We start from the raw sequence: 13,906 nt of genomic DNA, 5'->3' as shown, positions 1-13,906 counted from the left end.
TGGTTTTTAAGGAAAGTGGGGGAAAGAAAATGAGAGGGAATTGGAGGGAAATGGGAGAGAAATTTTACTATTCACAACACTTAAATTCTTTTATTTTCTCTCTCTTTCTCTCCAATCCAAACAATTGGTGGAAATTTTTTTAACTTTCTTTTCTTTTTTCTCACTTTCCCTAAGTTTCAAACAAAGCCTTCAGTTTTCGACTGGGCTTGCGTTTTAGTTGGGCCTGTGCTCATTTTTCATAATAGGCTGGTTCGACCCACTCGGCTCGGCCCGGCCCGACACCGACACCGACCGTCTACATGCCAGTGCAGCAGCAGCAGGAGCAGGTTCACCAAAATCTGTGGAAGTAATAGGCGGGAAACGAAAAACACAGCGGAGGATCTCTAGAGAGAGAGAGAGAGAAGAGAGGGGAGAGAGAAGATGAAGGAGAGAGGAGGGGGGAAGGAGCCTACGGTGGACGAACGCTACAATCAGTGGAAGTCTCTCGTCCCCGTTCTCTACGACTGGCTGGCCAATCACAACCTCGTCTGGCCCTCTCTCTCTTGCCGGTCCCCACTCTTTCTATCTGTATACGTTCATATGTACTGTGTGTCTGTGTGTGTGAGAGATTCAGCTTCTAGGGTTTTTGGTGCTTTTATTAGTGAGATAGCTGAAGTTGATCCTGTACTGTACTTGGTTTCTGTAAATTTCAAAACCCTCGTCTACTTGATGAGAAAAGGAGGGGGGGAACAGGCGTACGGAAACCCTACCTCCTTCTGGCAAAAATGCAGTTTAGTGATATTTGTTTGGCTGTGGTTTGCTTTTATTCTCACTGTCGTGTTGATTTCTTTGTGCTAGCAGATGGGGTCCACAGCTAGAACAAGCCACTTACAAGAATCGCCAGCGTCTCTACCTCTCGGAACAGGCAAGATCATCATGTTTTCCATCATCATTTTTTCCCGCTTTGTTCCTTTACTCCCTGGAAAATTAGATGTTGAGTTATTCGATAGCATTGATAATGTATGGCTTTCAGTATAAAAGAACAAGGAAAATTCTGAAACGTAACATAAGCTGGATTTTTAACATGGATAGTGTATAGTAAGGTTGAGTCAGATACTAGCTTGAACTAAAATGCATCTTCTGTGTTTGATGGCACATTGGATCAGCATAATGGTGACAGTGGATTGATTGTGTAGGAGATGGTCTTGAGTCTTGACATATTCAGATATCCTTGCTTGTTCTTTGTGCATTATCTTCAAGCTGGTGATGCCACCTGTTGTATCAACAATATTCTGTGGTCAAAATCTCTTACAAAGCCCACTTGCTTACCCATTTTTCTGTTTTGTGATATGTACATACAAGCATTGAGATTTACGTGATTTGTTGGACCATTACAGATCTTGTCTTTTTTTTCAATCATTTGGGTTCTGCTACTTGAGTATCCTGCTATGTCAAAGTTAATATTTTCTGGTAACTTTAGTAAACTCATACCCAACGCCCCATATCAACTCAGGTCTACCCCTCACCCGATTGTTCTTATAAACAACAATATCGCATATACTGGTCTTGTGTAGTTTGGAAAAAGGGCAATCCAGTACAGGGGACTCTCTCTAGCCTAGGTAAGGGTTGGAGTGGGCAAGATGTAAGCAAGGCTTTTTCCATGGCATGAATCGGGCCACCGGGGATGATAGCAACAAGACTTAATATTGGCCGACTACAACTAAAACAGCTCGTAGTTCAATAATTCAAATAATACAACGAACAACTTTTATATTGGAAGTTGTTAGTCAACTGGCAAATAATACGTTGTTTGTTACATTTTTACCTGTTAAGGTTTAAGATTGTTTTTTATTGCACTTTCACCTTATTTGGAGAATTAAGGTAATTGGTAGCTAGTGAAGGAGGGAATTATGGGCTGGCTATGGATTATAATGTTAATCTTTTTTGCTTAATTTAGTTGCTTTGTTTGTATACCTATAATAGTGATGACCATCCTATTGCTTTTTTCTTACTGGTTTTCTTCTATAGACTGATGGCAGTGTCCCAAACACACTTGTCATAGCAAATTGTGAAATTGTTAAGCCTAGGGTTGCTGCTGCAGAACATATATCACAGGTGATTTTATGTTTTTAGCATCACCCCCTCATACTTATCCCTCCGTCAACTAATTTTATGTTGTGTTTTGGCTGCCTGGTCTTTCAGTTCAATGAAGAGGCACGCTCTCCTTTTGTAAAGAAGTTCAAGACAATTATACATCCTGGAGAGGTATCTATATGTTCAGTGTGCATTTGCTTTTCTGCGTATTTTTATTGTTCCTTGTTATAGGAGTTGGGGTACATTTATTTTTTATTTTGTCTGTTGTTGAGCAGTGAGCTGGCCATTTTTACATGTCCAAAATGTTTGCCCATACTTGCTCACTGAAACATGAAATGGTCTGTTAACAATTGGAACTTCCCTTCCATTAGCTACTTGGAATTCTTATTAGGAATTTCTTCAATGGTATTGCAGGTAAATCGAATCCGGGAACTACCACAGAATAGCAAGATAGTGGCTACTCATACCGATAGTCCAGATGTATACAATGTTTCTTTTGAATTTTTTTTTTTTACTTTTTTATTCAAAATCACATTTGGATGTTTTGCTGGTCATGGGTTTTCAAATTTTAGGCAGTGTCTTGGTTTTTTATTCAGGCTCTTCGCCTTTTCAACTAGGTACTCATTTGGGATGTTGAGGCCCAACCTAATCGGCATGCTGTGTTGGGAGCTCAAGATTCTCGTCCAGACCTGGTTTGTTTTTAGGTTTATCATCTTCTGTTGCCCTTTTTTAACTATTGTTTTCACTTTTGGTAGTGTCTTTTCTAATACATTTCATATCCTTTGACGTACTTCTAATTTATAACTTGCTGCTTAATTAGATGTACTTTGAGCACTGAACAGTAAAGTCCACTCGTACATAAATGTGCTTCGATGTGAGCTGTAACATGTGACATTGGAACCTAAGACAGTGAAACATAATTATGACAAGATTTACATTTCTTTGCACCTTTGCAGTTTTCCTAAGCTTCCTTCTTTATATAGGATGTCTGATAGTTCATTTTCGTGCATGCCGTCTTGCAGATACTGACGGGGCATCAGGACAATGCAGAATTTGCTCTTGCTATGTGCCCCACAGAACCTCTTGTGCTATCTGGAGGTTGAAGTTTATCTTTGATTGTTGTACCATATGGATTATGGAGTATGGGATTCCACGTTCCTTTTATGCCATATGCCCATAACACTTGTTCAAGCTTTAAACTCAAACAAAAATGATAGGATCCATGACACTGGATCCTTGAAACTGTCTGGACCGTCCAGATTTCCCTTTTAAAGTGAATCTGAACCGTCCAGACAGTTTCATCGATCCAGTTCATGGACTGTACCGGGCCTCAAACTCAAATTTGAGTCTATGTAATAATAATATTAATAATTCTTTAACCAAGTGGCTTTCTGATGGTAACAGACTTTTTCTTCCATCATAGTTTTTACTTTTTAGTGTTACAAGTTAAACCCTGGTTGCAATTGACGTGTTTATTCTCCTGTATGAACGATTGTGAATTTATTTAATTTTTTTTTTTGTACTGTTGTCATGGTTTGATAGTTTAACATCATCCTGCTAATTTTGTTGCTGATGTGAGATAATGAATTCCTGTGGTCCTGTATGCCATGTTATTCAAAAAGAAAATGTGGCCTAAGATATGCAAATTGGTGAAAGGGAATTATGTATCTTTGTCTTACTGCATTGGGCAGTTCTCATCTTTAGAGCACCTTCAAACTTGTTTGTAAGTTGTTGCTCCTATCATCATTGGAATTCACTGCAGATGGCCAAAAATAATGTAAAAACAAGGTCATCGTAGTTGTCTTTGCCCCGAATTGTTTTTGCTTTGAAGGGTGATATCACAGCTTCCTTTTATCTAGATTGTCAATGATTGAGGAGGAGAAGTATGATGCTCTAATCATGGGTTAAACAAAGAAAGAAAACTCTGTGTTGCAACTTTTATAAGCCTTATTTTTTATGATATAAACTGATTTTCTTCTTATTATGGACTTATGTGGAATGTATCCTTTAGACATATTTGTGAACAGTTTTTTTTGTCATTTTTTCCTTTAAAACATGGCAGGGAAAGATAAATTAGTGGTTTTATGGAGCATTCATGATCACATCTCCTCTTTAGCTGTAGATCCAGGGCCTGCAAAGTCTCCTGGATCTGGTGGTTCCAGCCTAAAAAATGCATCTAAGGTTGGCGGGTCCAATGATAAACCCGTAGACAGTCCTACTATTGGACCACGAGGTACCTATCAAGGTCATGAGGACACTGTTGAAGATGTGCAGTTTTGCCCTTCAAGGTAAGTGTCACTACCAAAGTCAAATGCGTCAACTTGTTTTGGCCAAGTAATAATACTTCGTGGATACTCTTGTCACCACTCATCACTTTCAGAATTATGCTTCTCGTAGAGATTGGGATTAGTGAGTTTTTTTTAATCCTATAATACAAGTCATTCAAATGTATTGCACCTTTGAGGGAGTTGCGACTGATGAAGCAATAATATTGAATCCATTCTCCTTGTGGCTAACGTGAACATAATATTATTTCCTGTTTTGCACTTTTTTTTGACTATGCGCTCTATTTCTTTTGAAGTGCACAGGAGTTCTGTAGTGTTGGTGATGATTCTTGCCTTGTACTATGGGATGCAAGAACTGGTTCCAGTCCAGTCCTCAAGGTTTCATTCTTCAATTTGATCATATCAACTTACCAGCTCTATGTATTGCGATAAGATTTTGTGTATTGTTTACTCGGTTATTTATGTCAGGGCTAATTCTTTCTATGATGCATCCATGGATGTCTGAATACGCTTATGTTTACCTGTACAAACCCAAAGAAGTAGTGGACTGGGAAATTCACTAATATATGGACATGGATTTATGGCCGAGTCTGTGACTCTCTTCAATTTGGAACTTAGACTTGCTCAACCCCAAGGGTTATTCTTGAAATTTCATGATGTCTTTCTGGTTCTTTTATTATGAAAGCCAAGCGATAGGATTATATTTACTAGTAGCATGAGAAGTATATCCAATTAGATTACAACTCAAACCCAAAAGGCACAAACACAGACAACCAGTGCAACAAAGAAGCCCAAAACAGGAGACAGAAAAAACCCGACTAAAGCAGAGCCCAATAACAGGGGAGGAATAATCAAAGGTGAGGATTGACCTGACCTCCCAATCGGAAGTATAAGTCATTAAGTTGTCCAACTATGATATCCCAGTTGTTGAATTATGTTTAGTTGATAACCTATTAACCTGTGACTAAGTTTGGGACCAGTTATCTTATGCAAAACACATGGTGACTGCTATACATAAAAGGGTAGTGATCAACACCTTTTCTTCTGTGTTTTATCATTCCCACTTCTCCCTCGTTCGTGGAAGCATTCATCTTATGCTAGTGTTTGTTCATGAGTTTGACTTAGATCGAATGGTTATTTTGTATGGCTCCGGCTGCTTTGTCATGGTATTTCATTGTCACTCGCTCCTTGCATTAATTGATTTCTCGCTGGTCTTGAGCTTATGGTGCGTGCATTGGTCAAACTTTCATAAGAGTTGTTGGATGTATTGAATTAAAAGCCACTGAGTATCTCTATCTTAATTTTACCTTATTCAGGCTCTCTTCATGATTACTATCATGTGCTGATGAATGATATCCGCCATTGGTTTCATTTTTAATGACCATATATCATCAGACTTTGTTGGTTATTCTCCTTGCAGGTTGAGAAAGCACATGATGCCGACCTGCACTGTGTTGATTGGAATCCCCATGATGTTAACCTCATCCTGACTGGGTAGTAGATTATGCTAAAACTAGAACTATTTACTGTCGATGTCACATTGAGTGATGTTTACACAGGTTTCTGATGGCTGATCTACCATTCTGTTACCTTAGGTCTGCTGATACTTCTGTTCGGATGTTTGATCGCCGAAACCTCACTTCTGGGGGAGTTGGATCACCTGTTCACATATTTCAGGGTCACAATGCTGCTGTCCTTTGTGTACAGGTATTTGAAGATTATGTATTTTCAGCTTTCTTGTTCCTTCATGTATTAAGTAGTACATCAGCAGAAAAGAAGTGTGTATTCTCTTTTCTGCCTATGCTTAATTACAAGTTCTGCATTTGTCTTCAGTGGTCTCCAGACAAATCATCCGTCTTTGGAAGTTCAGCAGAGGATGGCATCTTGAACATTTGGGATCATGAAAAGGTATGGGCCTTTTACTGCTGTTATTGTTCACATTGTTATCTTTCATTAGCTTCTCATGTAAAATGCAGATCAGAGATGAAAAAAGAAAATAAACCCATAGGACCAAGAAGTGCTTTAGCAATGTGTTATTACGAGGTCAAGTGGAGTATATTGAAAATAATGCAAGATATGTGACTTGTAGTTAATGAAATCCTTGAAGCCAATGAGACATCCAAGAGAAACCAAATTCTAAATTTTGCAAATCCGCTGGTGACTATGTCACCTCAATTTCTGTTTGAATCTGTTCATGACCCATTCCTTGTTGCAGATTGCTCATGAGAGTTTGGTTCCCTCATTGTTCACATATTGTTATGTGCTCACTTCATGCTCACGCATCTTTGACTACTTGTAGAATATTGTGATAACTCTCAGCAGGCATCTTTTTAAGTGCAGTCATCAAGTATAACTTAACTAAATTTTTTGGTGTTCCAGATTGGTAAGAAACAAGAAAATGTGGGGACAAAAGTTCCAAATTCTCCACCTGGCTTGTTCTTCCGTCATGCTGGCCACAGGTACGAATCATTGGTATTTAGAAAGTCATTTTGTACTTTGCACTTGTCGAAGTGCATCTATCTTCAAAATAGGTCTATTTATTGGATTATCATTTGCTTCTGTAATGTTGAGACATTGGATCCTATCTACCTGTTTTGTTATTCTTACGTACAATTTGCCACTGTAACCTGGAATACTTTTTTATGGGAAAATTCATCTAGGGACAAGGTCGTTGATTTCCATTGGAACTCGTGTGACCCATGGACAATTGTTAGTGTGTCTGATGATGGTGAAAGTACTGGTGGTGGTGGTACGCTGCAGGTATCAAGTAGTTCTCTTCCTATTTTTTGACATAAATAATTGGCTTTAAGCTTCATTTCTAATTGCAATTTTAATTCGGCTTTTCATCTCCAATATCTTCCTTTATGTGCTTTTGCAGTGTAGGGATAGAGTAGCAGATTATGGGATAGAACTAAATTCCGACTTTTTACTAAGATGATTCAGGGCCTGTTCGGTTACATATCTTATTTGCTCAGACAAAATAACCAAATAAGATATGATAATCAAATGGGTCCTCAATACTGTCCTTTGTTGGACTAAGTAGTGAGTGTTTCTTTGCAGATATGGCGGATGATCGACTTGATTTACAGGCCGGAAGAGGAGGTCCTTGCTGAGCTGGACAAGTTCAAGTCTCATATACTTACCTGTTCTTCTTGATGTCTCTGAAGATGAACTGATTAGAAACACCTAGTTAGTTACCTTTACTTCTGAGCTACTAAAAATTGTGAAGCGGATGGTCATATCCGGAAAATCGTTAGTTTGATGTTAAACTTATTGTGTTATCATATTCCAGATGTGGTATGCATGTGTTGATCTTGGTGCATTGATTTCAGTTCAGTTATTGAAAGAGGAATCATGAACCTTTTGTTTTCCCGGTATTGTTAAAAAGAGAATTGCTCCATTGATTTTTCACCAGCGTGGACCTGCTGCTGCTGCTGTGTGAAATGGAAAGAACTGCCTTCTATAAGTAGTTTTGTTTCTCTTTTGTGGGAGATTGTTATGGGGGGAAATCAAGGAGTCTTGTAATCCTCATTTTGAAAAGAGTAATGCTATATGTACCGACAGGGAGGGGAGAGAAATCGTACCGACGGCTTCCGGCGGGCTGTCTTCGGCCACCGGACGACCGATCTGAGTTGTTCAAAAATTCTAAAAAAAAAAAAACCGAGGGGCCTTTCGCGAGAATCAACGGCATTCGAGGTGTGTAGGGTGTTTGATCCGAGCACTCTTTTTTCGTATATATACATGTATATACATATATACACGAAAAATGGGTGCCCGGATCAAGTATCCTACACACCTCGGATGCCGTTAATTCTCGCATAGGGCCCCTCGGTTTTTTATTTTAAAATTTTTGGACGGCTCGGATCGGCCGTCTAGTGGCCGGAGACGGCTTGGCGCAGCTGGTCGGTACGATTTCCCTCCCGGCCGTCGGTACCTATATCATTAGTGTTTTGAAAATCATTTTACCGAACCATAAAATGATGAAATTCTTTGAATTTCGTCGTTTATTTGTTCTTAGATGTTGTCTACTTGTAGCTCAAAATTCTTGACATTTTTTATGTGCCCAAATACTTATCTACACATGGGTGAGGTTCATACTCGGGGGTGGAAAATTTGCTGATGAAAGTAGGCTTGCAAAGAGTGTTTCAAGAATTTATATACACAGTCCAGGTCATACTTTCCATATGCGAACATTAAGACCGTAATTCAACTAAAACTTGGTCCGAAATAATTTGCGATCCCAATATTTCTCACTATTTTTTCAAACAAACCCTTTCTCTAATAGTTAAGCAAGAAGATTTCCCAAGAGCGCTTCCTATACTTCCTATAGCGAAGCAGGCACATGGAGAAAGTGCATGGGACTCCAAGTTCAGTTAGTTCAGGCATTGATATAAGCCAGAATCGGCATAAGCTAGAAATTTGGCCCGACAGACATTCGTGTAAGCCAGAATTGGCGTATGCTAGAACTCTGGCAAGGCTGGCCAGGACAACCAAACCAATGAACATGATTGATTTTCCAATTCAAGTTAGGCTGCTGCTCAAGCTCAACCTTTCGAGCGATCATGGCGATGAATGGGAGTATTGAAGCTGCAGGCCCGCAGACAAGCTTACTCCTTGTAGATTTTTTAAGTGAAAAGGTTGACTTGCAGAAAGACTACTTGCCCCGGCTGTGAAGTAGGAGTACTAAAAAAGAAAGACTTGACGGAAAGAGTTGACTTGGAATTGGTCCTAGACGACTCCCTTCTCTCTTTGGAGTTTGGAAGACTGAAACACAAAACAAATTCACAGACAGACACACAGTACTCTCTCTCTCTCTCTCTAGAATCGAAGAAGATGAAGAGCAGTAGCTCAACTCTGATGGCCGCTATCTTCTTTTCACTCTTCCTCCTCCTAATCTCTTCAGCCAACTCATTCTGTTTCTATCACCCCACTGTCCCTCGTGATTTTCAAACGGTACACACACTCTCTCTCTCTCTCTCTCTCTCTCTCTCTCATGGTTGAACTGATCGATCCTTATTTCTTTCGTTTAGTTGCCCATCTTTTGATTCTTAATCCAGAATTACATGTTGTGGATCGGTCAATGTGTTTTTTCTTATCTTTGCTTTTAGGAGTAAAATTAAAAAAATGTGGGGCTAGCGAGCATCAGTAAAGAGTTCATGTACTCTTCGAAGCTCTCTCAATACTTTTCTTCTCTTATGTAGTCAATTTATGTTTTACTCTTTACGATGATGAAGTTTTCTTGATTAAAAGAATGGTTTTGTAAAACAATTTTGGTTTGTTTGTGACTTTGATGTATATTTGTTCTCTATTTTGTCGACTAGCATAGCTATTTTCGTTTGGAGAATAAATTCTTTACACCGCCCGTGTAAACATTTGTTTCTTTCAAATCAATTGCATTGTGACACGTGTCAAAATAGTAGTCCCAACTAATAAAACATAGCAACGTGGCGCAATGCAATTGATTTGGAGGAAACAAATGTTTACACCGGCGGTGTAACGAATTTATTCTCTTTTGGTTTGTGGGTTCATTACTTAACTTTGATTTTTTGTCATTATCTTTATATTTACTCCCTTAAACAACGTCCTTAATGAGCTCCCTTTTGTCAAGATCATGTATTTTACGTCTGAGATCATAGTCCGATTATAGGAACTTAGACATTCAGCACACAAACTCATAATTGCTCTTGGTGCATGCTTATGTATTTCATCTACCTATATGCTTGGCTTTCATGTAATCACGTTGAATTGTATGTCATAGAAGTGAGATACGAAGGTTATCTCCAATTGATATTTGTAGCATAATAGCATATTCTGCTAACAAACATCAGCTGGATGTTAGTAATGGCCAACTAATAACACAAAAGCTTTGATAGTCAACCGACTCAACACACAGTTCACATATTCCAGTGCATTTTCAAAATTCCCATAGACGTCCAAGTGTCCAACCAAATTTCCGTCGTTAGCAATTTTTCTTTTCGATAATGAGCTACGTTGTTGCATCTAATTATGGTAGTAAGTCTTCTTTATTTTATTCGGTGCTTTAGTAGGCTGGATCCTTTTATCATGGTCTTGGTTGGACATAGAACTCAAGTTCCCTGCACGAGATCACTATACATGTTTGAGATTTTTGGTGGGATTGGAATTCCACAAATTTGCCCTTTGATGATTTCAATTCTTCGCCCTAATTTTTCATGACTTGGCATTAGGCATGTCTGTTAACTTGTGAGGTGTTACAGTTGACATTTTTTTTTTATCTCCACCGGCCAAGTATTCTGATGCTATCCTTTGTTATTTTTCGCTGTTTTGATGATCATGACTGCCATCCACTATCTGTCCAGCCCATATACTAGAATAGAGGAATTTATGCTAGGATGACTCCGAGTTATGGTAGCTTGAGAGCATAAATTTGTGCGGAAAGATTCTGTCAATGTTGCTTGGTTTTGAAAGTGTGCATTTGGATTTGGTTTAACCTTCACTATTTGTTGAGAGAACATTCATCAATTCGAAGTCCTATTATTGAGGTGGTGTGAACTATGAAGTCACCAAAAGATCAGTCCTCAAACTTGCGGAAACCAGAATCTCCCGGAAAAAATATATATATATGTACACTAATATGCTAAGAGGAATGCTGCTACAGATCTCTCCTCCTCGCAACTTTCACCGAAGTTGTCAATCGCCAAGTTTTTCTTTTGTTTGTTTTATCTGTTAATTTTTGCTAAAATGGATGCTGCTAAAGATTAAAGCTATTGTGGAACTTCTTTTTTGTTTTTATTGCCGATTGATCATAAGCGATTCTCCTTTATCTCATTGCTGGTTTGGTAACAGGGTGATCCCCTTGATGTTAAAGTGAACAAGCTGTCATCTGAGTACACAGGACTTCGATATGATTACTATGATTTGCGTTACTGTCAGCCTGGCCAAGTAAAGAACAATGCTGAAACTTTGCTTGAAATTTTGGGGGAGGCTCTTCGAGGCGACCACATACAGAATTCCATGTACACTGTGAGCATCTACTAGTATTCCTGTCCTATTACCACATGGCTGGAAAGAGGGAAAAAAAAGACAGAGAGCGAGCTTAGATGTAATTTTGCCTTTAGTGATGGGTCCTCATAAGTTTTTCGTATGTTGCAGTTCAATATGAGGGAGGATCAGCCGTGCAAAGTGCTATGTCGAATTGTGCTTTGTGCTGAAGCTGCAAAGAATTTCAAGGAAAAAATTGATGGCAATTATAGAGTTAACTTGTATGTTGAATCGCTCGATTCCACTTCATTTTTTTGGATGATCCGGGCTATCTACATTTGTTTAAGTAATCATAGGGTAATCTTGGAAGTCCTATTTATTTTGACAAAAACATTGTTTGGATTTTTGCAAAGTCCTTGCACTGCGATTATGCTTGCAAATCAATTGTTTCCTCTTTCTGTTTTTGGTAAGTTGCAAATCAGTTTTTTTTTTTTTTTCAATTGGCAGCAAATCAGTTTTTGTTGGCAACAGAAACTTTTGTGCAAGCCTGCTTTCTTTGTTGCAGCTTTCGATATCTGTTTTTTGGATTCATCTTCTGTAAAAGCACGAGATACCAATTTGGTTAACCGTGTTTGAAACTTATCTTTAGAGTTTTTTTTTTCCCTTCAGAAAAAGGTCACTATTCTGCTGAAATGAAAAAGATGTGAAAACAGTGAGCGTTTCTTCCTTGTAACTTCGATCTGAAATTTTGTTTTTAACAGGATTCTGGACAATCTACCAGTTGCTGTTCGGCAACATAGTTGCAATGGCGGTCAGTCAACCACCACTTATGCACAAGGTTTCTATGTGGGGTTCAAAGGGAATTATGCAGGGGTGAGTTGTGATAGACAGCAGCTGTTGCAATGTGCTTGTGTTTTTTATGCAACTCTAAACCTATACGCTTTCTGCAGAGCGACGACCTGAAGCATTTCGTATATAACCACTTGAGCTTCAGAGTCATGTTTCGCAAGCATCTTGCAAATGATTCCGCTCAAATCGTTGGCTTTGAGGTTACTCCATACAGGTTCTTGCTTTCTGCTTTCGTTTTATTTGCGGCCAGTTTTTGCATTTTACATTAATGTCAGGTTTGATGGTTTGGGTATCTAGTCTAAATGGTCACCATGACTACACAAAAATGCACTTATGTTCTTCTTTGGTTTCCATGAAGTACCAGCCCTAAGCAAAGGCAAACAAAGCTTTATCGACTTGTCATATGAGTTCTATAAAACATGATTGCTATCTGTACTTTATCGACTTGTCGTATGTGTTCTGATAATTTCAGTCTTGTGCCATTTGCTTATTTGAGCAGTATTAATCACGAGTACGAGGAATTTCCTCACTTGAGAACATGCAACAAGCACACCGAAAACCTAATTCTAGGAAGCGCTCCTGCACAAGAAGTTGATGCTGATAAGGAGATAATATTCACATATGATGTTTCCTTCATGGTATCCTAAAATTGCCTTGATTTTTGCTCCCTAAGAGTATTTCTGTGTACAATTTAGTTGGCTTTGGCCTTAGCTCGATTGCATTCTTCTTCTACAGGAAAGTGACATCAAATGGGAATCACGTTCGGACCACCTCACGAAGAATGTTCAGAGCAAGCCTTTCTCCACCAGAAAGTCTCTTATGAATGTCCCCTCATGATCGTCGGCTAATATTGATGTACTTATGTATAGGTTGCCTTTGTGTGAAAAAAAAATAAGAGTAGGTTGCCTTTGTAATCTGATATAGTCCACCGATGATCGTCGTGGATTTTACTACATGTTATGTTATGTGACCTACGAAAGAGAACCAAATACTGAACTCGGAACATCTCTGTTTCCTCCTTGTCTAGAATGTAATATCCATATATAGTGCTTGGACATTTTGCTGTTTTTCTGTTTTCTCACCTGCAGAGAGTAAAGGAGAAAACCGTGTCCCGGATGCACGAACCCACATGCATTGAACCACTCTAGACATAGTTGTGTGCAATTGTATTTTTTGCGCCCGTTACCTATGAAAGAAAATGAGAACACACTGCATCCTTAGCTTATCTTTCTCTGGCGCGGTGCCGATGCCAGATAAAAGCCATCAAAAATAGAGTTTGCTGGTTTTGATCATTCGCATTTCCATGATGCATTTTTAATGTCTTATAAAGAAATAGTAATACTATTTGCATCAGGGAATTATTACTGTCGCAAAAAGTGTTGATACACTCTATTGCGACGTATGCCATGGGAATATGGCCAACGCAAATAGTACGGTGGCAAAAGCTTTTTGCGTCGGGGCGGCCCAACTGTAAGACTAACCATTTTGCGACGGATGACTTTTTGCATTACTACTTGCGACGGGGAGGTACAACGACGCAATTAGGTTTTAAATTCTTATTATCAAAGAAAGTTTCTATAAAATGTTTTTTCTTGTAAACTTATGAGTTTATCTTTCAAATAAACTGTGACAATAGTTTCCTTGACCACGCAAAATTAACAGTTATTTTTATTGACTCGCAAACAAGGCTGCTATTGCGTTTGAAGACTGAATTGTGCAAGTTTAGTTTAAGAAATTTA

General features: G+C 38.8%; 2 protein-coding genes across 2 annotated transcripts; both read left to right on the top strand.

Annotated features, from left to right (window-relative positions):
- Positions 1-307: 307 nt before the first annotated feature.
- Positions 308-7,728, top strand: LOC131310729 (WD-40 repeat-containing protein MSI4-like). Its single transcript, XM_058337909.1, has 15 exons — positions 308-548; positions 841-904; positions 2,008-2,094; positions 2,182-2,244; positions 2,488-2,553; positions 2,691-2,765; positions 3,096-3,171; positions 4,136-4,361; positions 4,655-4,736; positions 5,779-5,852; positions 5,954-6,065; positions 6,192-6,266; positions 6,738-6,817; positions 7,019-7,118; positions 7,419-7,728. Exons 1-15 carry the CDS (start codon positions 421-423, stop codon positions 7,512-7,514), a joined length of 1,404 nt encoding a protein of 467 aa, XP_058193892.1. The 5' UTR covers positions 308-420; the 3' UTR covers positions 7,515-7,728.
- Positions 7,729-8,683: 955 nt separating this feature from the next.
- Positions 8,684-13,224, top strand: LOC131310727 (transmembrane 9 superfamily member 7-like). Its single transcript, XM_058337907.1, has 7 exons — positions 8,684-9,311; positions 11,184-11,360; positions 11,490-11,599; positions 12,080-12,191; positions 12,269-12,381; positions 12,667-12,805; positions 12,903-13,224. Exons 1-7 carry the CDS (start codon positions 9,192-9,194, stop codon positions 13,002-13,004), a joined length of 873 nt encoding a protein of 290 aa, XP_058193890.1. The 5' UTR covers positions 8,684-9,191; the 3' UTR covers positions 13,005-13,224.
- The last annotated feature ends 682 nt before the right edge of the window (positions 13,225-13,906 follow it).

The sequence above is a fragment of the Rhododendron vialii genome, chromosome 12a, assembly GCF_030253575.1.
Source record: "Rhododendron vialii isolate Sample 1 chromosome 12a, ASM3025357v1".
In the NCBI taxonomy this organism is placed as follows: Eukaryota; Viridiplantae; Streptophyta; class Magnoliopsida; order Ericales; family Ericaceae; genus Rhododendron; species Rhododendron vialii.
Note: the sequence above shows the minus strand (reverse complement) of the source record. Positions and strands in the feature narration are given on the sequence as shown.

What these genes read in the sequence shown, in the direction of transcription:
- LOC131310729 (XM_058337909.1), top strand. Translation starts at nt 421, where the DNA reads ATGAAGGAGAGAGGAGGGGGGAAGGAGCCTACGGTGGACGAACGCTAC. An exon ending in TGGCCCTCTCTCTCTTGCCG is followed by an intron (nt 549 to 840) that starts GTCCCCACTCTT and finishes TTGTGCTAGCAG; the next exon opens with ATGGGGTCCACAGCTAGAAC. An exon ending in CTCATACCGATAGTCCAGAT is followed by an intron (nt 2,554 to 2,690) that starts GTATACAATGTT and finishes CTTTTCAACTAG; the next exon opens with GTACTCATTTGGGATGTTGA.
- LOC131310727 (XM_058337907.1), top strand. Translation starts at nt 9,192, where the DNA reads ATGAAGAGCAGTAGCTCAACTCTGATGGCCGCTATCTTCTTTTCACTC. An exon ending in GGCAATTATAGAGTTAACTT is followed by an intron (nt 11,600 to 12,079) that starts GTATGTTGAATC and finishes TGTTTTTAACAG; the next exon opens with GATTCTGGACAATCTACCAG. An exon ending in CATATGATGTTTCCTTCATG is followed by an intron (nt 12,806 to 12,902) that starts GTATCCTAAAAT and finishes CTTCTTCTACAG; the next exon opens with GAAAGTGACATCAAATGGGA.